This window comes from Metopolophium dirhodum, chromosome 1 (assembly GCF_019925205.1).
Source record: "Metopolophium dirhodum isolate CAU chromosome 1, ASM1992520v1, whole genome shotgun sequence".
Taxonomy (NCBI): Eukaryota; Metazoa; Arthropoda; class Insecta; order Hemiptera; family Aphididae; genus Metopolophium; species Metopolophium dirhodum.
The window spans coordinates 88,335,614-88,360,264 of record NC_083560.1 but is presented as its reverse complement, the minus strand read 5'-3'; the positions used below and the strand labels follow the sequence as shown (position 1 = coordinate 88,360,264).

Below are 24,651 nucleotides of genomic sequence, written 5' to 3'. Positions count from 1 at the left end.
CATACCACTATACCAGCTAGTATTATATGTACAATACTGCTAAGTGCTATACGAGTTTGATGTGACTTAATCGATATTTCCAATTGAATATCAATAAAATATTCCTCAGAACTGCATTAATTTTAGATTCTGAGCGAAGCGATGAATGTATTGATTTTACAATGATGTGTGTTTTTTTTATTTTTTTTTTGACATTAAATGGAAATTACACAGTACATGAAGATGAAGTTGGTCTCAAAGTGTGTTTGATAAAATAAATTTCTTGAGACTACGTTCTTACGCGGTTTAATTTCGAAGTTAAATTATCATTTGTTAAAAATTTAATTTTCCCGAATTCCTATATCTATAGATTCCAAAAATTCTAATGATGGTGCTTCCCTTTACCGAACAATCAAATAGTAATTGCACATATTTTACCTATGAATTTTAATTATGTGTTAGATTCTGAGCGAAGCGATGTATGTATTGATTTTACAATGATGTATGTTTTTTTTTATTTTTGTGTCTGTCATCACCTTTTTGGACAGTAAAAGTGCTTGGATTTTCTTCAACAGTAACTTTTATGATAGGAAAGGGAATCTAGTTGATATTTGGGGGGTCAAAAGTAAATTCCCAGAAGTTTTCAAAAGCGACGTGAAAAACAAAAGAAAAATTAAGGAAAAACGGGAGTTTTTACACAAAATTTGATTCAAGAAAATCGATTTTGGTTTTTGGTGTAACTCTAAAACAAATGACCGTAGGGACATGAAATTTTGACTGAATGTTTATATTAGCATTTTCTATACACCATACAATTTTGAAAATATTTTGACTCTTTTTGAGCTGTTGACGGACATTGTCAATTTCCTTTTTTTTTAGTTTTTTTTTCTATAAATATCAATAAAATTTTACCTGTTGAGAAAAAAAGCTTGAAAATTTAATAGAAGACTCCTAGGTTATTGTTTCAAAGGCAGATGAAAAAAATTAAAAATCCTTAGTCACAGTTTTTATTTATAAGCATTTAAAGTTCAAATTTTGACAAAATACGGAAAAATCACGAAAATTAGCAAATTATTTTGAGTTGAGAATTCATACAAATTATTTTTTTCTAAATCTAAGGTTTTAAAATGTAATATAAGATTACTCATAAGTTTGTCTACCTTTATCAAAAAAAAAAAAATGTCTACAAGAAACTTAAATTAAATTTTTATGAGCGTCTGAAATTTATATTTTTACAACATTTGATATTCACTTGATTTCTCATGTAACAATTTTCTTATTTTATTGTAATTGAAAAACGAATGACTGTAGATATTTGAAAATTTCACTGAATGTTTATATAAGCATTTTCTATATACCATAACATTTTGAAAATAATTTGACTCTTTTTGAGCTCTTTACGGACATTGTCAGTTTTCAATTTTTTCAGTTTTTTTTTCTATAAATATCAATAAAATTTTATTTGTTGTGTAAAAAAGCGTAAAAATTTAATGCAAGGCGCCTGATATATTATTAAAATAGCAGTTAAAAAATATTAAAAATACATAGGCACAATTTTTTTTTATAAGCATTTAAAGTTCAAATGTTGACAACATTTATCAAATTTATAATTTATTAATTATTTTGTAGTTAAAAATGTATAAAATGTTTAACTTTTATGGCTAAGGATTGAACATTTAAAACAAGGCTCCACGTAAATAGGTTGTATATAAATTACTTTATTCACAATAATATCATCGAATATACTTGGTAATATCATAGGCTGACTGACTGTTTTCGCTCAGAATCGTTTTTCTTATACAATTATATTATATCATTGAATTCAAATTTAACACCATATATTACAGCAAAGCTGGGCAAGTTTACCAATTTTTTTTAACTATTTTAAGTTATCCTAAAATGAAAAATAACTAAGCTAAGTTTAAGTTAGTTTTAAAAAGTTACTGAATTTGAGTAACTAAGTTAAGTTATAAATTTACATGAAAATAATAACTAAGTTAAGCTAAAAGTTAAGTTACTTTTTTTTTTAAATACCTTTGTCTTACTCATAAACGTTTTTTTTTATCTCATCGTAGGAAAATAACTAGTTTTGGTATAAAGTAAAACAAATTAATAACAAATGCACAGACTATATTATTTTATAAATTATACAACTGTTTTAGATTATTGTTATAGCTGTACCTTACATACTGATCAAAATTATATATTTGCAGTATAATTTTAATAATAGTATTTATTTATCAAAAACAATTAAATAGTAGTTGAATCTTGAAGTATGATTTTTTTCCATTTGTTTCCACTAAAATACAATAGAAATATAGAATAGAATATAGTATAATATAGCATAAATTGGACAAGTCTTTTTAAAATTTTGGAAGAAACAGTGATAGATTTTAAAGACAGACGTATTCTCTATAAGATTTATGAAGAACAAGAAACCACTATCAACATTAATACAACAACAGTGACTGCTAGAATCCAAAAAGGGGTGAGACAAGGGTGCCCACTTTCACCTGCATTGTTCAATGTATTTATTGAAAAAGCAATAAATGTCATAAAGCATTGGTTAGAACAAAAAGGAATCGGAGTGAAAATAGGAGGGGTACTAATAACCATGCTTCGCTTTGCTGATGATATAGTCGTTCTCGCATCATCTGAGGAAGACCTACAAGCAGCATTAAATGTAATGAATTTTACGTTTAAAGAATATAGTCTGAAAATAAATTCAGCTAAGACAAAAACCTTAGTATGCTACAAGAAAAACGTACCATCTATAAATATAACATTAGAAAACAAAGAAATTATCCAAGTAGACCGTTTCAAATACTTGGGCAGCATTATAACAGACGACGGGAAATCAATTAAAGAAATCAGAAGCAGGATAGGTCAAGCAAAGAACACATTCCTTAAAAAGAGAAAAATACTAACATCATAAAATATGAACATAACAACGAAGAAACGGCTCATAAAAACATATGTCTGGAGTGTGGCATTATATGGAAGTGAGACCTGGACAATTAATAAGAAAGAAAAAGATATGTTAGAAGTTCTCGAGATGTGGTGTTGGAGGAAAATGCAGAGAATAAGCTGGACTGATAGAAGATCAAATGAAGACATCCTGAGAACAATAGATTAAAAACGAACACTGTTAGACACCATAAAGAGAAGGAGATGGCAGATGATAGGACACACGTTGAGGCATGGAGACGAACTGCATAGTATAATAATCGAAGGTATGATAGAGGGTACAAGATCAAGAGGAAGACCTAGGACGAGATACATTAGTCAAATAATGCAGGATGCAGGAGTCACTTCCTACAGGGAGCTTAAAAATATGGCGAATGATAGAGAAAAATGGAGAAGTCATTTATTGTGAAACATTTGTTAAAAACCAATCTCCGGATTGAAAAACAAAAAAAAAAAAAAAATAGTATAATATAGTACCTATTTAATCATATTCTAAACAAAAAATATAAATTAATCTACTGCTGCTAGTTCTGCTATAAGGCACACTTGTGAAATTAATAGTTATTTTCAGTTTTAAATGTTGTCTAAGTTAAATGTTTCTTTTTTGAATTTGAAGGAAAATGTTTAAAACATCGATATAAAAAAGAAAATATTTACAGTTCACATTATAATATAAAATATAAAAATGTTACTTCAAAAATATTTTTACAGTCCTAATCTCATCAGTTTATTAAAAGTAGCAATCAAACTATTAGAACTAATAGAAGTGTTCAAAGTGACAAAATTACTTAATTAATCCTGGCGGTTCTCAGAAATATCAATGTAAATAATATACAGTTCATAAATCATAATAAGAAGAAATTGTAAATAACTTTTTACAAATAACTTTAATTTTAACAAAATAACTAAGTTAAGTTACAATTATTAATAAAAAGAAATAACTTAGTTACTAACTATTTACTAAGTTATTTTCTACATTCTATTTTTTTTAACTAGTTAAGTTAAAAGTTATCAAAAAAAAGTAACTATTAACTTAAGTTTTAACTTTTTAACTAGTTACTACCCAGCTTTGCATTGCAGCGAACCACTTGTAACCTACTGTACAGCAGAGCGAGACCCACTTGCCTACCTTTTTCATATTAATGCTCATAATGCATTTATAATAATATAATTTAAAGGCTATTCATATTTTTTATTTATTTATATTAGATTCTGAGTGGAGCGAGGAAGCTAGTGGTTTTACAATGGTGTTTATTTATTTATTTTTTATATCTTGTATACAACATTTCTACCTGAAGGAGTGCTTCGATTTCAGCATAATATAGTTCCTTATCTTTTAGCAAATTGGATCAAGATGCTACTTTAAAAACGTCATTTTTCGATTTTCTCAATAGTTATTTAATGTTACGAGAAAAACTACTAATAAATTAAGAAAAACCGCTTAAAATGGGGTTTTAATTTCTAACGCTTTTTTTATCAACGTAGCAACGAATAAAAAATTATAACATTATAATATTAATTTAACTTAAAGGCTATAATAAATAATAAAAATTTAAAAGATCCAGACTGATAAACCATCTCCACTCAGAATCATTTTTTTTATACAATGATATTCTATCATTGAATTTAAGTTTAATACAATCCATTAAACATTGACCCACTTGTAACCTACTGTACAGTAAAGCAACATCCACTTACCCGCTTTTTTTAATTTTATTTTTAAATTACCTTATTAACTTTATGTTATATTAACTTTATCAATAATAGGTTAAATTGTTACACGCCTGAATTCAAATAACGATATCGTCTACAACTGTTAAGTGATTTGTGGAAATTTGTTTCTGGTAACTACATCTTCTATAGTATATATAACTATGTAAGCTATATTATTCTACAGTGTCATTTAACAGTTTTTAACCTACGTGTTTGACGTGACTTTATTAATATTACCAATCGAATATCAATAAAATATTTCATGGAAATGCATTAATTTTGCATATTAATGCTCGCTTTTATGGTATAATGTAAGCCTAATCATATTTTTTATTAATAATTATTCGATTACCTAATCAGTAATTGGTTATATTTTTACACGTCTGAAATTCAATAACGATATCGGTTACTGAAAAGTGATTTGTAGAAATTCGTTTCTGGTAACTACAACTTCTGTAGTATATATTGAGCTATATTTTTCTATTGAGTGTCATTTACTTTCAACATTTTAGGTGTGAACCAGAGGCCGTGCAGTCTCTCGGGCCGTCATTCACGCCACGCCATTCGTCGAACAACGTATATACTATATCAAGGCTTGGCAAGTAAATTCATTTTTTTAGCTTCTTAAAATAAGTTAATATAGACAAATATAAGATAAATTAAAACTAAAACTTAATATTTTTTATTAGAAAAATATGATGATAATTTTACCTAATAGTATTATCTAATATAATTATATTTATTAGTCTATAAAAACGTGTTTAATTTCTCATTAATGGTTAAATTCATAGATATATTATTATATTCTGGGAATATGCAATTGGACTATTATTTTATTTTACTATTTATTACTTATAACTAATTAGTTATATAAACAGTATAGGTAGGTACTGTGTACATAATAATTTATAGGTAACTAAACCTCAATTTTTCGTTTCACATTTTATTATATTTATAAATAAAGTTATTTCTTATTTTGATCACTGTCATAGAGATTCTCCAGGAATAGTGTAAAACTTTTCGACGGTATCAACTCATAAGATACGCTTTATGAACTCTTATAATATGCATTGAAACTTATTGATAGAATGTAAGAATGGTAACTTAGGGCTGAAGATAAAAGTATACCCTGGTTTTTATGCAGTTGACCGATGGTATAGTGATATTATTTATCAAGTAAGTGCAACAAATTAAGGAACGCATTGAGTGAATGACGTGGATTTAAAATTTAAATTCAACCTGACTCTAGATTTTGTGTAGTACTACTACTGCATAGTACAAGAGGGTCAATAAAGGAATAATAGTAATAAAACATATGGTACGAAAATCCAAATATATTATTACGGTCATTGAATATAAAAATTCAATAATTTATGGTAATACGAGGAAAAGCCTCAAACTTTGTAGACAGAGAAATTAAACAGTACATAGTATAATATAATTTACATTATACATAATTGAAAACGACATTAGGCCAATACTATACAATATAATATTATAGTTTCAAAAATCCTCAACAATCACGATATAGGATTATCGGAATAGTTATTATAAAAAATAAAATTTATAGTAATTACTATACTTTAAAGTATAAACGGGTATATTGGAACATACGATAGGCGTCTGACAACGGTCTAAGAACAAAGTATATTATAATTTATAATACACAACCCAGAATATTCATATGACCGTCTTTTGCGGCTGGGGCACGCCTGACTAATGTATGTAGCTATACAGATATATGAAAATTAAAGGGCTACATTTGTCCGTTTCGCTGATATTTTCACGCGTCTTGTCCCACGAGAAGTTTTCACTTAAAAATAATTATACATTATTATGTACTCATTATGCTATTACTATTTTAAATGTTTAACGTCGTTAAGCTAAGTTAAATTGGATAATGTAAATTTATTATATTTAATATGAAATAAAAATAATAAATTCTCAAAATTATTCTCAGGAGTGTATAGATATTTTTCTATTTTGTTATATTAAATAACGTCATTTGAAGTAGGTAGGTAAACGAAAAATTTCATATTATTCTGAAGGCAATTCGTATAAAAATTATCGACATTTTTAACTTTGAGAGGCAACTAGTAACTATGCACCTATTTAAACATGACGTGTTGCATAATTATAACTTATAAATACTTACTACTAGTGATTAGTATTGTATTCGTATACATACACTTCTAATAATTTACTACACGTATACACACACGACACACAAAGACCAGCAGTGGTCGCAAGAAACGAAAGAATTGCATAAACAGAACTCCTTAAAAATGACACCTTTGCAGAGGCTTTTACTCAATTACACCAATAATACCTGATCCTAAATTCAAAAATGTATTGATCAGTCATCACTCAAATTTAAGAAATAAAAATATAAAATTTACAATAAAATTGTAAAAATTGTTTGAATACAATTTAAAAATGCTAAATTTGCTTGTTTACCTTTTTTTTGTAAATAGTTTTATTTTTTCTCAATAAATTGTATAACACTTACGCAAACTTTTTATTCCCTTCAGAACAAATTAATTTCTGAATTTCAAATCATGAATAAAAATATTTAAATACTAAATTGTTTTATTTATTTAACTGTGTAACTAAAAATAATAAAAAATTTGATCAGGCCAAATCGTGTGCAAAAAATAGGTGTTATAATTAATTTCAAAAATACATATGATTTGTGCCAGAAGGATTACATTTTGAAAATTTCACAAAATGTTTATTTCAGTACCTACCTTCTAGATTCTCCCGAAAAACTTTTTTGAATCCAGTCGATGTATTTACCGGATATCGTAATCACGCACTATTGAATAGATTGAACCTATACTTGAATACGACTATAGTCAGACAATAGTCATACTAGTATGCATTTCACACAACACGCATCCCTACGTACTTTTTCGTATTTTATTACCTCAGAATAATAATATTAGTGTTTGCTCCATTTCAGAAGCCCGACAAACCTGGAACGGAGTCAGGCAATCGTCACCGGCAGAATGCTATCTTCGTTCGTGGCCCTAGCTCTGTCAATGATCTACTTGAACCACAGCTGCAACGCGAGTAAGACGAAAAATTTGTAATGCCATAATATCAATCGCCTTCGGTAACGACAAACAAATAAGTAAAGGACAGATAGGTAATAGCAGTTAGGTAATGATTTTACCTACCAATCGATTAATGTCGTGATAACTGGAACACGGTATATTTGCAATATTGTTATGTGTAACAGTGCATAATATGCTTTTTAAATATGTCTGGAAACATACCCCATGTCCCATGGGGTACACCTATGTAGTATTATAGTTCATTATACATTGTATATTAAGTACATATTTAGTAAATAGTAATACGGTTGTTGGTACAAAAATATCGTTACTTTGATCCAATACAATTATAATCAACTTATTCGCTAAATTATATTTATACCTACGTTAATACTATATATATATATATGAATATATATATACAGAGTATAACAGAAAGAACTGACTTTTGGAATAACTTTTGTTCTAATCAATATTTTTAAATTTTTTTGTGTATATATAATTTATAGCCACTTGTGCTACATGTGTAATAACAATTTTAAATTTGATTTGAATTTTAGATTCTGAGCGAAGCGATGAATGTATTGATTTTACAATGATGTGTGTTTTTTTTTATTTTTTTTTTTTTTTTGTGTCTGAGGACACCTTTTAGATGCTTCGATTTTCTTCAACAGTACCTTTTCTGATAGGAAAGTGAATCTAGTTGGTACTTTGGGGGGTCAAAAGTAAAAATTTCCCAATAGTTTTCACAAGCGACAAGATAAAAAAAAGAAAAATTAAGGAAAAACGGGAATTTTTACACAAAATTGAATTTGGTTTTTGGTGTAACTTTAAAATAAATTACCTATACTTGAAATTTTCACTGGTTGTTTATATTTGCATTTTCTATACACTATAACATTTTCAAAATATTTTTATTTATTTTGAACTGTTTAGGAACATTTTCATTTTCCATTTTTTTTTAGTATTTTTTCAAAAGATATCAATAAAATTGTATTTGTTGGCTTAAAAAGCTTGAAAATTTAATAGAAGGCTCCTAATATATTGTTTCAAAGGCAGATGAGAAATAATAAAAATCCTTAGACATAGTTTTTTTTCTAAGCATTCAAAGTTCATAAATTGACAAAATATTGAAAAATCATGAAAATTTGCAAATTATTTTGAGTTGAGAATTCATAAAAATTTTTGTTTTTAAATCTAAGATTTGAAAATGTAATACAAGATTATCCATAAGTTTGTTTACTTTTATCAAAAAAAAAATTTCTACAATAAAGTCAAATTAAATTTTTATGAGCGTTTAAAATTCATATTTTTACAACATTTGATATTCACTCGATTTCTCGTGTAACGATTTTCTTATTTTGTTGTCATTAAAAACGAATGGTTATAAATACTTGACAATTTCACTTAATGTTTATATTAGCATTTTCTATACACGATAACATTTTGAAAATAATTTGACCCTTTTTGAGCTGTTTACGGACATTGTCGGTTTTCAATTTTTTTAGTTTTTTTTTCTATAAATATCAATAAAATTTTATCTGTTGGGCCAAAAATGTAATACAAGGCTCCTGATATATTAATACAATACCAGTTGAAAAATATTAAAAATACATAGGCAAAATTTTTTTTTATAAGCATTTGAAGAACGAATTTTGACAACATTTATCAAATTTATAATTTAATAATTATTTTGTAGTTAAAAATTTATAAAATGTTCAACTTTTATAGCTAAAGATTGTAAATTGAACACAAGGCTCCACGTAAATAGGCTATATATAAATTACTTTATTCACAATAATATCATGAAATATACTTGGTAATATCATAGACTGACTGAACGGTTTTCGCTCAGAATCATTTTTCTCATACAATGATATTATATCATTGAATTCAAATTTAAGACCATCCATTACAGTGATCTACTTGTAACCTACTGTACAGCAGAGCGACATCCACTTACCCTCCTTTTTTTATTTTATTTTTATGTCTGTCATCACCTTTTTGGACAGTAAAAGTGCTTGGATTTTCTTCAACAGTAACTTTTCTGATAGGAAAGGGAATCTAGTTGATATTTGGGGGGTCAAAAGTAAATTCCCAGAAGTTTTCAAAAGCGACGTGAAAAACAAAAGAAAAATTAAGGAAAAACGGGAGTTTTTACACAAAATTTGATTCAAGAAAATCGATTTTGGTTTTTGGTGTAACTCTAAAACAAATGACCGTAGGGACATGAAATTTTGACTGAATGTTTATATTAGCATTTTCTATACACCATAACGTGTTCCAAATATTTTGACTTATTTTGAGCTGTTGACGGACATTGTCAATTTCCTTTTTTTTTAGTTTTTTTTTCTATAAATATCAATAAAATTTTACCTGTTGAGTAAAAAAGCTTGAAAATTTAATAGAAGGCTCCTAGGTTATTGTTTCAAAGGCAGATGAAAAAAATTAAAAATCCTTAGTCACAGTTTTTATTTATAAGCATTTAAAGTTCAAATTTTGACAAAATACGGAAAAATCACGAAAATTAGCAAATTATTTTGAGTTGAGAATTCATAAAAAAAAGATTTGAATATGTAATATAAGATTACTCATAAGTTTGTCTAAAGTTAATCAAAAAAAAATGTCTACAAGAAACTTAAATTAAATTTTTATGAGCGTCTGAAATTTATATTTTTACAACATTTGATATTCACTTGATTTCACATGTAACAGTTTTCTTATTTTATTGTAATTAAAAAACAAATCACTGTAGATACTTGAAAATTTCACTGAATGTTTATATTAGCATTTTCTATACACCATGAAATTTTGAATATATTTTGACTCTTTTTGAGCTGTTTACGGACATTTAATTGTTGGGTAAAAAAGCGTGGAAATTTAATATAAGGGTCCTGATATTCAGTCGTTCTAATAGCAGTTGATAAATATTAAAAATACATAAGCACAATTTTTTTTTATAAACATTTAAAGTTCAAATTTTGACAACATTTATCAAATTTATAATTTATAAATTATTTTGTAGTTAAAAATGTATAAAATGTTTAACTTTTATGGCTAAGGATTGAAAATTTAAAACAAGGCTCCACGTAAATAGGTTATATATAAATTACTTTATTCATAATAATATCATCAAATATACTTATTTCATAGGCTCCTATCATAGGCTGACTGACCGTTTTCGCTCAGAATCGTTTTTCTTATACAATGATATTATATCATTGAATTCAAATTTAACACCATCCATTACAGTGGCCCACTTGTAACCTACTGTACAGCAGAGCGACATCCACTTATCCACCTTTTTTGAATAAATTCAAAATAGCCGATTTGTGTATCCGACTATAAGAACGATTTGGATGGTAAAAACATTTATCTAAGTTTATTTATAAGAATTTTTTTAAATAGCATAATTAATATTATAATTAATTTGGAACGCAATAACTTTTTTAAAAATATTATTTTTGGAAATTTGGTAACATGTGTATATTACTTAAACTATTTACTAATCATATAATTATATCAATTTTCGTAATACGTTCAAGTAGCATAAATTTTTTCTTTTTTGGTCAGTTGTTTTTGTTACATCCTGTATATTATAATTTACAATTGTATGATTGTCTAAGCTAGAATACAACACCTTAAATCCATACAAATATGCTCTACAAAATAGCCATAAATGCCCTTAAAAATGCCTTATATTTTTTTTTATACAATTTAGTATTTTAATTTTGAATTTATAAAATATAAGATATTCTTATTATTTTATTTAAAAAAACTGAAATTTGAAAAATTGACTTGATGATGTTGACACGTGAATTTTTTTTGGCCTTTTGGTGCAATATTATTCATTCTAAATACATACTAAATTTTGACCATTGCGTTGAACAATAATATATTTATAGTATGTTCATACACCAAAGATCTTCTATTATCCGAAAGAATATTTTTATGCGTAGAAAAGCTCCTTTCGACGTCCACGGATGTAATAGGAGCAAATTTCATGCGGCAAATATCATTTAGAGTTAATTCTTCTTATATTTGTTCGAGAAGTATCCTTGCCTTCTATAAATGTTTGTAATAAATTGTTTCCATTGAAGTATAACCACAATTTTTTTCTAAAACGGTTTCTAATTTTTATTTATTGCTTTACCTTGTATACTTGTATTTGTATTATTTAAAATATACATTTTTGCATTGTTTTATATTTAGAATACAAATTGCCTCAGTTAAGGATATCTCTCATGCTTCAAGGCATGTTAGTAAACATTAAACATTAGTATAAAACTTCTAAAATTAGTATCAAACATAGTATACATTAAACTTATAATTGGAAAAAATGCATTTCGATTAAATAAAATCAATTTTATTATTAAGTAATTATTATTATTCTTATTTTTAAATATTTATATCGGCTTCAAAAATTAAGTCATTAGCCAAAACAGTGTACATTTTATTTCACTAAAATAATATGTACATTTTTCATAATAACCGTACATTAGACATGCAATTTGGTAATAAGAATTTAGAATAGTATTAGTTATAATAGTAGATACCTCATACCTATGTAAAATATTTAAATTCGGTTTTACAGATTAGTTTTTTTAAAGTATTTACATTAATAAATTAAAGATTTTTATTGATAAAATATTTCCAAGATTCGTCGGCTGTTGAAAGATTTTTCTCTCTTCGGCTAAGTATGGGCATTCAAGGAGGAGGTGTTTTATAAATATTAAAGATGAGTTATAGAATTCAAACAAACGTCTTCGTTCTTTTTTCATTAATTTATCGTGGGTGATGTTGCGTGACCGATTTTTCTACTTGACCATATTGTTTGTTCTCGTCTTGTACATACTGCAGGAAGAGGGATACGAGTTTGAAACTAAAAATGTCTTGATTTGGTGGAGTATTTATTGTAAACATGAAATGTAGGATCACCATCCAACTACACATTTCAGTTCTCCTTAATGTATAATATAATATAAATTATAATACAGAAATGTTTTCATTGGTTATGTGAAAATATGTAGTCGTATTGTGTTTATACTTTTTAAACTTATTTATTAATATTAATAATATCGAAATAAGAGCCGGTTGGACGTTATAATAATATACCTTTCTTAATAGTGAGCATGTTTATCGCAATTAGTAATTATAGTTTATATTTTAAAAAAACAACAATTTATTTAATGGTACCAAACTTTAATCGCTGCAATTTTATCATGTTATTATTTTATAATATTCTATAAATATGATCAGACTTCGATTATTTGTTAACTGATTTACAACGCGTCGAGTTGACTATCCAGTAAAAATGTATAATTAAATACTTCACGTTGCATTCACATATATGATATATCTAAGATTATAATATTATTTATTTATTTATTTTTAATTATTTTTATTAATCCAACAAATGGACTTTATAAAAATTACAACTTCGATTAACCTCCAGCATAGTATTATGCTACATATAAATTAGGTAGAATGACAATTAAACTACCTAGGTTATACAATTATAATGTACGACCCATTCCGTAATTTTCACAGAGAATCTTCCGTCGATATCACATGAAAATAATGGTTTGGTTGCCAATTCATGGAGGCTGCTCCAGAATAGTGAATACAAAAAAGATGACCTTTTTTGCTTGTCAACCGGTTGTGTGAAAACTGGTAAGGGTCATTCATTTGATATACGACTAGATTAATTTCTGATTTATAATAAATTTAATAAAACGTTTACATTGTACGATTGATAAATATATATGTCTGTATGCTTTATATGATATTAAAACTGAATAATATTCCAGCGGCTTCCTTAATCAACAACCTGGATCAATCAGTAGATCCATGTGATGATTTCTATCAGTTTGCGTGTGGTAATTTTATAAAAAACACAGTTCTCAATGATGGCGAAATGTCACGAAGCATAATGTCAGTGATTAATGATGTAACTATAAATCAGAGGCGAATGATCGTCAACGAACCCATTCAACCAGATGAACTAAGACCGTTCAAGATGATGAAATTACTGTTTAAATCGTGCATGGACCTAGGTATAATGGTCTTACAAATTTATTAGATTAGCAAAATTATACAATCATATTATAATATATTTTATATTTTCGTGACATGTTCGAGTTGCGTGAATTAAAGTTTGAACAAATAATAATAATAATAATAATAATAATGAACTTTATTTCAGCAACAACATAAATAGTACAAAAAAAAAATTACATAAAATACCATTGGTTACATATTGCAGCACCCCTAAAAGCAAAGCTTGAGTTGAAGGAGCGAGTTCTCATCACCTTAAGAATACGAAAAAAATGTAAAAAACAATCTGTTACTTAAGTACAATTTTACATTTCAGCCTTATTATAATTCTATTATCTTTTAAAAATCCATATACTTAGGATGAGTTTTGAATGACTTTAAATTATCAAACTGATTAATATTAATATTTAACCAACGACATAAATCAAGACCAGTATACAAGACACTTTTTTGTCTAAAAATGTTTGGCACTGAAGTAAGCGTATATTAATATTTCTCTTATATCTAGTGTTATGTTCATGATCTGATACAGGTATTAAATGTTTATGTAATGTTTCTTTAATTAGAATAGTATTAGTTTGTATAGGAAGATTTAGTAAATTTAGTAAAATTGTCCTACTGCGAGCTCAAAAACGAAACTGATATGATGAGTTCTTCGATATTTTTCTCTACAGTATTAGTATGTTGCAACACGAGTTCATTATTAGGTTTTAATTTTGGAGATTTTTGGTGAGTTTTTGAGCAACTTGAACAAGTAAATCTTGTTTTAGTGGTATTCGACATTTTATTAAAATTTACTTCTTTATAGCCTATAAAATAGTAATGTGCCATATTTTTACAGACCGAACATTCCAGAGAGTCCCTTATCATTAATGCTGCACACCATTTTATACACTTGAACGACATTATAGATACCTAAGCTTAATTACTATCGGCAACTATAAAAATTAGATAATATATCAATCAATGGGCGATAAAATAAGATAAAATAGTAGTTCGCGTATTAAGACGGAGACTTTCGTAACAACTTAGATATCTTATATAATAATATAAAAATCCCGTGTCACGTCTTTGTCCGGAATAAACTCCGAAACTACTGGACCGATCTTGATGACAGTTTTACAATGTGTGTAATTTGGCCGAACTTAAAATCATACACTTAAGTACAAACAGCACGGTGTCCGCGGTCTACCGCAGGTAGATTGCCTACCTAATAATGTACTGCTGCGAACCAGAATTTTTATTTCAGGCAACGGAAAAATTAAGATATATTTTAAACACCATACACCGAATATTAAATAACGAATTGAACAAAGTTTGAGTCATATAGAGTTGATACATTTAACGGACAACAAAGTGCACGGGATCAGCTAGTATTATTATATATTTAAACAAAAGATATTATACCGGTACTGATAAACTATGATTTAGGTACGGAGGAAGAACACACGTCTTACCTCTGCCGTAGTCGGAATAGAACAAATGACCAACACATATTGTTATGTTTAATAGAATATTATATAATATATTGCTCGAAAATTCAATAATAAACTATAATTTGGATTATGAATGTGAGTTGATTAGAGGTAGACGATTAAATTTTGTTTTGATTTTTACAACTTTTGAACTGTTTTATTTATCAAACACATTATAACACAAGATATATGTAAAATGTAGATATATTACCTATTTTTTTTAATTTAAATTTTAAGTATTAACACATTCGATGATCATTTTTACTGAATATTAAATATGTTATTCGTATTTCACGCAAATTAGTTCTGTCTCAAAAATACCACTCACAAAATTCGATCTAGATCATGATTTTATCACGTGATTTGGAAACACAGATGTATCAAATAATTTGCTATAAATTGTATGTTAATAGAGAAAATTGAAAAGATAGGCTTGAGACCAATGAAGGAAATGTTGAAGAGCCTCGGTGGATGGCCATTGCTGGAAGCTGAGAATTGGAACGAATCGAATTTCAATTGGATGGACAGCCTGAACGGTTTTAAAGAAATAGGCCGGAACATGGATTTCTTAATAAAATTAAAAATCACACCAGATTTAAAAAACCATACGAAAGCAGCTATTAACGTAAGCTATTCTTTAATTATACAATATCATTATATTCAACATCAGACGAAAACAATTATCTGTTGTCGTTATGTGCAGAGTCCTCAATTATAAACATTTTTGTATTCACACTGTGTGTAATTTGTATGCACGAGTCCCATGGGCATGACTGTGAAAGTTTAAAATATGAGCGATTCAAATCAATCTGATTTTATAGACCTAATTATACATTAAATATCGATCCATGTTCAAGGGTTAAGGTATATTTTGTTATTAGAGAGCATATAATTTGCATATTTTACTAACTCTTTCCTCTTCACAATATACGCATTAATACGTGGATAAACAATTAATTTGAAATTAGTAAAATAGTAAGAACAGGTAGGTAAATATATTGCATATATTATTATGGTACTTATTGTCCATATACCTTCATATTATACCCATTATAATTAAATTTAAATTAGCTTGAAGTAAAGATAAATTATATTAAAAACGTATACATTTCTATGACATTAAACATAATTTAAAATATAATAATATATTCATAATATGTCTATATTTTAGTATAAATACATACATAAAATGTATGGTAAATAATATTAAAAATAGGTGGAATAGTTAACTGCTCTGATGTTATGTAGTAAGATTCGAGTGAGTCACCCTAATGCATGTGCTAAATTTGAATTAAATGATAAATCATTGTATATGGAAAACAACTTTGGGCGAAGACGATCAACAATGTGCTTATATAACTACGTATAATTTGTAAAATATTTATATTTCAAGTACCTAAAGTAATTTATTTCACAATGAGTAGTATAGTTGCACTATAGTACTCAATGAAATGAATTGAAAAGTTTTGAAACTTGGCAGAATTGTTGGTTATGGTTTCCTGATGACCAAATAAATTGTTATTCTCAATTATCATTAATAATAGTTTCTATACAAAAATACAGGCGATACAATTTTCAACAAATGTTGTTAACTATGATATTTTTCTCTTTTTGTATGAATTGAATAATTAGAAAATTTAATTCATGAATGCTGCAGAATGTATAATTAATTATTATTTATTTATGTATATTCACTTGTAATATTGCATACCAATATGTTTTTGTAACTTACTAGTTACTACACTTGATAATTTAAAAGGTTCAGCATAGTTTTAGTTTTCCAAACATAAATTAAGATCAACTTACTTATGTAGTTATATACTATTATATCTCCATTGTATCCATCCATCCGAGTACCTAAACCTAAATAGTTATGATTGTTCATATTTAGGTGATAATTTATTCCAGTACTAAAAATTGTTTTTATAACGTTTCAATTCAAAGTATATGCATACTAGCAAGTATTAAACAATTTCAAAACATGAGTAACTTATTCATTACGGATTATTCCTATATCCAATACTAAATAGGTGGACAAGTGGGTACCATTATGCTGTAAAGTATTTATCGAGTATGTCATTCTAATGGATGTGTTAGATTTGAATTCAATGATAAATCATTGCATACGAATAAGATTTTGAATGAAGACGATGTGTCACAAATATTAGTTTTTAAACTAGAACCACATATTATAAATTGATCAATTGGAATTCGTTAATTTAACGCTAAAAAAGATGAACTTAGTGGGAAATCTTCAATTCAAATTTCTAATATTAGCTAGTTATAAATAGCTCAATAAAAAGTCGCAATATTTCGAAAACTCTATGGTGAAAGAGTAATTGGTGATATTAAAATTCAGTGGAAATTTCATGTGTCTATAGTTACAATAAAACAAAATTGATTTTTTTAAAAACTGCGTAAAAAACCTAGTTATTCCTTAATTGTTTGTTTTCCCTGACGCTTTTGAAAACTATTGGGAAAATTTTACTTTTGACCGGCCAAAGTAACAACTATATTCATTTTCATATCATAAAATATACTGTTGAAGAAAATCGAAGGATGTTTACTGTCCCAAAAGGTGATGACACAGACAAAATTAAAAACACATCGTAAAACCAATACATTCATCATTTCGCAGTCCGCACAGAATCTAAAAATGTCGAAATATGATTAAATATTCATTATTGATTAATACTACATCCAGTACTAAAAAAATTGGCATCAAAATACCTATATAATTATTATAAAGGTTACCAAATTTGTTTAAAATAGTATAATATGGAATTATAGTTTATTGCGTTGTACTAGAATATTTTTAGAAACCAGGCATTTAGCAAGCACGACGACTGAGCTTACCTAACTTGTGTATAATTATATTATTTAAACCTACAAATGATTCATATCTAAATAAGGTTCTATCTGTAATCAAATTAATGTTTATCTGTATTTCCGTCTACTTATGTGTTAATTAGCTAGGGACTCAACAATTACTGGACCGGATTCAATAAAAAGAGTCCTTGAGACATGGAGGGAGTTTTTCAACCACTATAATATGTACCTGAAGGGAAACTCACTTTTTCACTTATTAATAAATATATTGGTACACAAAAAAGAAACGCATATATTATTTATTATTTATAGGGTTGCCATTGGTTACGTAATTATATTTTACTATAATAATTTGTAGAATTATTGTACACCTATTAATTAATTTTGGTTGCAACTGGTTACAGATTTTAGACGTATTGGTTTTACAATGATGTGTGCTTTTTTTTCTGTCTGTCAGCAACATTTTGGATAGAAAGCATGCTTCGATTTTTGAGATCTGCATATTTTCTGATAGAAAAGTAACCTTAGTGGCACTTTTGAGGTAAAAATTGAAAATTCCAAGTGGTTTTAGAAAGCGTCGAGAAAAACAAAACAAAAGTGAAAGAAAAGTGATATAATATATAAATCAATTTTATGTTTTTGGTGTATCTCAAAAATGAATAACCATAGAACATAGACATTTTTACCAAATATTTATTCTAGTATTTCACATAAATTGTAATATTTTTATAATATTTTTACTCTTTTTGGGCTAGTTATTATAACCCTTGAGAAATTTTCAGAATTTTTTTATTATTTTTAAACTATTCTCGATAAAAACTTTTTCACTTAGTAAAAGATCTTGAAAATGTAATACAAGATTCCTTATAAGTTTCATATATGTGAGTTCAAAAAAATAAGAAATATATAAGCACGACTTTTTTTTATATGCAATTGAAGTTAAAATGTTGACAACATTTTAACAAAATATCGACAATTTTTCAGTTAGAAATTCATAAATGATTTACTTTTCAAAGCTAACATTATAAATGTTTATGAAGATTTCCCCCAAATTTACATACCTTCAACAAAAAAATAAACTTTACCGAAATACAACATTAATTTTTTATGAGTGTTTAAATTTAAATTTTTACGATTATGTATTTTCATAGGTAAATAAATCAATTTTCATCAATCAATTTTTGATAATTTATTGTAACTTAAAAACGAATGAACCTAGATACTTGAAATTTTTAATAAATGTTAAAACGACCATTATCCATACATGGTAATATTTTCAAACAATTTTGAAACATTTTCAGTTATTTATCGCAATGAGAAATTATTTAAATGTAGTAAATAATTATTTAGTTAGAAATTCATATAAGTCTTTCTTTTCATACCTAACATTAAAAATTGCAATAGAAGATTTCGCATACATTTTCTACTCATAAAAAAACAATTCAGTTTAGCGTTAAGTAACAATAATTTTGTACGAGCGTTTGAATATATAATTTTTACAATATTGTATATTTAGTAGTAATTTATTGAATTCAACAAGACCTTTAAGCTTTAAGCAATCACCCACCTACTCACCCACCACCTACAAAAGTTATGGGAAATTTACCCAGTTAAACATATACGTTGACCTGATAGAGTTTACCATAATATGGAGATTTCACCATCATAATGGTGACCATATAATCAGGAAAGTTTACTATTTACTATAAATAATGCGTTTAGCGGGTGTTGTTGCACCCGACAAACATTTCAGCTGGAACAAGCGTCCTTTGAACTCTCTCACCAGTACCTGGTCAAGGGCACAAACTATTTAGTTGTGGACGAGTACTACAAGTACATGGTGGACATCGCAGTGCTGTTTGGAGCTGACCGGCAGAGGGCCACCGAGGAGCTGAAGGAGTCATTAGAATTTGAGGTAGAATTGGCCAAGATATCGATGCCACTGGAAGAAACAAATGACTTATTCAAAATGTACAATCCGATGAATATCACCGATCTACAACAAAAGTTTCCGAGCATACCATGGCAAGAGTTTCTTAACAAACTGTTGAAACAATTCATACGTCAAGATGACATTATAATTGTGTCTTCGCCGAAATACTTTTCGGGTCTTGGAGCACTACTCAGCAAAACGCCCAAAAGGTAAATATTAAATGCAAATGTTATAAAACAAATACAAAACTGTAATAGATTAAAAAGCAAATTTGTATCATTTAATTCAAAATATTACCCTCATTTGATTTTATAATAAAAGCAGTAATAGCCAATTATCTACGTCAACATAATACAAATGTATTTTCCAATATATAATTTTTCGTAATTACGTATTATAAAATTTGTCAAAATTCAACTAAAATTTTTATTGAAATGGTTTATGTAGAATTCACTAAAAACGCAGTAGAACTTAATTTGATTTTGCCTTCAGGGTCCAAGCAAATTACATGATGTGGAGATCTGTTAATGATGCCGTAAAATACCTGACTAAAGAACTGAGACAAACAAAGAGTACGTATAAAAAACGCATCTTCTCAATTAAAGAAGTCCCTCGATGGAAAGAATGCGCGGATATCAGTTTTGAATTATTTAAGATTGCCATTGGATCGATGTACGTTCGACGGTTTTCCAATGAAAACACTAAAAATAATGCTTTAGAAATGGTGAAGGTTATAAAAAAGGAATTATACAAAATGCTATTATCAAATGAGTGGATGGACGATGAAACAAGGTAAAGTTTAAACTTCGGTTGATCTAGTACTAAATATAAATAGATACAGAGAGTAGACATAAAAAAATGTTGACATTATTATTTTTTTTTTCGTTTAGGAAAAACGCGATGGACAAAGCAAAGTTGATATTAGAGAATGATATTGCATACCCCAATGAATTATTGGACGACGGAAAGCTAAATTCGTATTATGAAAATGTAATTAATTGCAGAAGTCAAAACTATAGCGCATAATAGGAGATTAGAATACAATACGTGATAAAAACATATTAAAATGGTTTTTATTATGATTTATGAGTATTTGGTTAGGTACTACTTACTAATTATGTATTTTTTTTCTTAGTTGGAAGTCAACGACCAAGACTTTTATACATCAGTATTGAATTTGACTAAATTTAGCACTGACTATGAGTTTTCGAAATTAAGGAAACCTGTTAATAAATCGGATTGGGTTCGGAACAGTGGTCTGGTAGCAGAGCCAAATGCGTTCTATATTCCTGAGGAAAACAGCATCCGTGAGTAATATTGGAATAACATATAGTATTTTATACTAAACGTATCCTAGTTATTAATTATTGAGTGGCCAATCGTGTTGTGTAATTGTTGAAAATTAGAATCCATATTTTAAACAAAAATCAGGCATACAAATTAGCAATTTATATTTTTTTTAAAAAATCAACAAAATATAGAAATCATCGAACAGTAAGTTATTTTCGTGGTCTATCAACAATATTTTGGGTGAAGTAAATTTTGGAGCAGAGTAAATCAAAAATATAAAAGGGAACGCTAAAAAGTTCAATTACTTTTTTCTCCACTAAACTCAATACTTAATGTATATTATTAAACTTTTTAAAAAGTTAAGTTATATATACTTTAAAGAAAAAATTTTAAAAGAGTTTTTCGTAAATTTATAATTTATAAATTTGAACACTATACCTATATAAAATAATATAATATAATATAAGTACATAAACATAGGCATGATTACAACCGTATTTGCTATACTATAAAATAAAAATGATTTTAATTTTCTAGTGTTTACCGCTGCTTTATTGAAAGGGTTGTCCTTCTCCAACGATCTTCCTCGATACATGATTTACAGTTCCATTGGTTCTATAATTGGTCACGAGATCACTCATGGTTTTGATAACTCAGGCAGAAAGTTTGATCTGCATGGCAACTTGGCAAATTGGTGGGCGGAGGAGACGAATAAACGCTTTTTGGAAAAGGAACAGTGTTTCATCAGACAGTATGGAAATTATACCATTAATGAAGGTCTTAAGGTGTGTGTAATAAAATACATTTCTTAAGTCTACGTTTTATCATGGTTTAAATTTAAGGTTAAATTATATCATATTATGTTATTGAAAATGTAATTTTCCCCCAATTTCTTATATCTAGATATAGTTCTAAAGGTGGTTCACTCATTTCACTACTAAAAAATCTAATTGCACATATTATACCTATGGATTTTTATTATGAGTTGTAAAAAGTAATTCAAATATGTATTTATATTATGTTCGAATGGAACTGTTAAAAATTCCCCTCAAGTAAAAAAATATACCAGCCACATCTGCAATCTGCATCCTGCACCAAACAGTAGTAAATTTATATATTCCATATTACAAGTATTATACAAGTGTATAATAATACAAAAAAAAAACAATCCTGATAATGTTTTAGTAGATACATAATATTTTATCATACAATACAAGTATAGGTATACTATTATAAAATATGTATGTATCATACGAAATTTTGATCTAATATCAGAATCACAAATTGTCTTATTGATAGAATACATTTGCAGTTAAACGTTTATACTCAATCTATATAAATGAACATTTCAACATTTGTTTTATTGTGTTTGATATCTCTCAATAATCCCTTTCAATAATATATGAGTTAAAAACGTCCCCGTACAAACACGTGGATCTTATCGAATAGTCACCGCTCAAAATACACTTCTTTATCAGATCGTCGTTGACGTGTAACTGTTGTTTCAAAAAAAACATTGATAAAATTTATTTTTAAAAAAATGTATTAATACGTTTCGTTTATCTACACTTTTTGCGCAATACCACTTCTCCCCATCACGTTCTTTCCTCATTTAAACAATCCCAGCCTAAGACAACGACCTAACCTAACGACTTATTTTCCGTAGGTGAACGGCACTCTGACGCTGGGCGAAAATATAGCAGACAGGGGAGGTTTGAAGTTGGCGTATAACGCGTACAGAGAGTGGGTCAAAGAACATGGCGTCGAACCACGACTGCCCGGGCTCCAAGAGTACACGCCTCTGCAGATGTTTTGGTTGAGCAACGCCCATTTGTCGTGCTCCAAGGATAGTATGACATATATAAATGTTATTAGAAAATACGACGGGCATTCGCCCTCCCGTTTCCGGGTAATCGGCTCATTTTCCAACATTAAAGACTTCAGCGACGACTTCAAGTGTCCTCTAGGCTCCAAAATGAACCCGGCCAATAAGTGCCAGTTGTGGTGAGACCACTATCTGTTCAGGAATATAATAATATTATTATAATCTTTATTATTATTATTTTTTTCTTTTTTTTAATTACAATGTATGAGTGTACAACAACTATTAACAACTAACAAATCATGATCATAATATAACGTGTACCTAAATTATTTTATATATAAATATATGTTTATAGCAGTGTAAAGATTTTTTATTATCTGACAAAACAATTTAAGATTAAGAAATGTTTTGTTTTTTTACTATTTATTTTTATCAAATTATACTTACTACTTTATTGACTTAACAATGCTATGTAAAGGTATGGAGGCAAACTTCTTTGGAACTTAAATTTTGTTACCTATGCATTATAATATAATAAATATTTTAATCACCTTTCAGTTAATTTCTACAGTTTACATGTAGCTGTCAATACTCCAAATACTCTTTTCAGCTCCCTTCTATCCACCAGTTTTCTGACTTTTTGCTGTTTTGTTTATAATGTCGAATAAAACTATTATTAATATCATTCAACGGCAGAATACTCTTATCCCCAAACATGCCCACTGTTTCAAACTAATTTTCATGATATTCTTATTCCCGAATAAGACGGCAGAAAACAAACATTTACGTTATATTGCTATCCCAACAAAAACACTCCGCCCAACTCTGTGAAAAAAAGCTAATTATAAAATAAACAAACATCTCTAAAAATTGTGATATAATTTTATATAGATATAAGTATATTTTGGACTGTGGATATCATGCATGTTAAAATAGTCTGCTAAATAATTGAACTTAGCTTGGCGACTTTGAAACACTATATTAGCAAATTCGCAATTTGGGGGGAGGTTCTTGGGGGTGCTTAGCACTCCAAAAAATCATATTAGCACCCCCAAATTTTTAATATCATCATCAAATTTTTATTGACTATAATATTATGCTATAGGTATTTGGATACATTTATTTCTAAGACCTTACCGTTTTCATAATAATAATAATGCATAGGTACCTATTAGAATAATGATATAGATAATAATGTATAATGTTATAGGTAATTGTTTATACTAAGATTAATGTGAAGGTGTATAAATGGTGAGTGTGCAGGGTAAATCCCCCCACTGATCATTTTAGTCGACATAAATCTTGTACCCCCATAAATTTAATCCAAATTGCGCCTATGTTAATATTAGAGTATACACTATAGGTACCTATTTTAATGATAGTAGACTATATTATAGTGTTTTAAAATTTTTAATTTAAGTCGCCAAGCTAAGTTAAATAATTTAGAATTGCAGACTGTTTAAACATAAATTATATCCATAGTTCCAAGACTTAGCTATAAAATTATATCAAAACTTTTAGAGCAGT

At 27.6% G+C, this 24,651-nt stretch overlaps 1 protein-coding gene across 1 annotated transcript; it reads left to right on the top strand.

The window, feature by feature from the left end:
• The first annotated feature begins 7,634 nt into the window (after positions 1–7,634).
• On the top strand, positions 7,635–23,307 carry LOC132937391 (neprilysin-2-like). The gene is made up of 10 exons (XM_061004210.1): positions 7,635–7,731; positions 13,266–13,388; positions 13,526–13,771; positions 15,661–15,872; positions 19,830–20,218; positions 20,502–20,801; positions 20,900–20,999; positions 21,145–21,316; positions 21,837–22,084; positions 22,966–23,307. Exons 1-10 carry the CDS (start codon positions 7,668–7,670, stop codon positions 23,305–23,307), a joined length of 2,196 nt encoding a protein of 731 aa, XP_060860193.1. The 5' UTR covers positions 7,635–7,667.
• The last annotated feature ends 1,344 nt before the right edge of the window (positions 23,308–24,651 follow it).

What these genes read in the sequence shown, in the direction of transcription:
- LOC132937391 (XM_061004210.1), top strand. Translation starts at nt 7,668, where the DNA reads ATGCTATCTTCGTTCGTGGCCCTAGCTCTGTCAATGATCTACTTGAAC. An exon ending in GAACCACAGCTGCAACGCGA is followed by an intron (nt 7,732 to 13,265) that starts GTAAGACGAAAA and finishes TAATTTTCACAG; the next exon opens with AGAATCTTCCGTCGATATCA. An exon ending in TAAATTCGTATTATGAAAAT is followed by an intron (nt 21,000 to 21,144) that starts GTAATTAATTGC and finishes TTTTTTTCTTAG; the next exon opens with TTGGAAGTCAACGACCAAGA.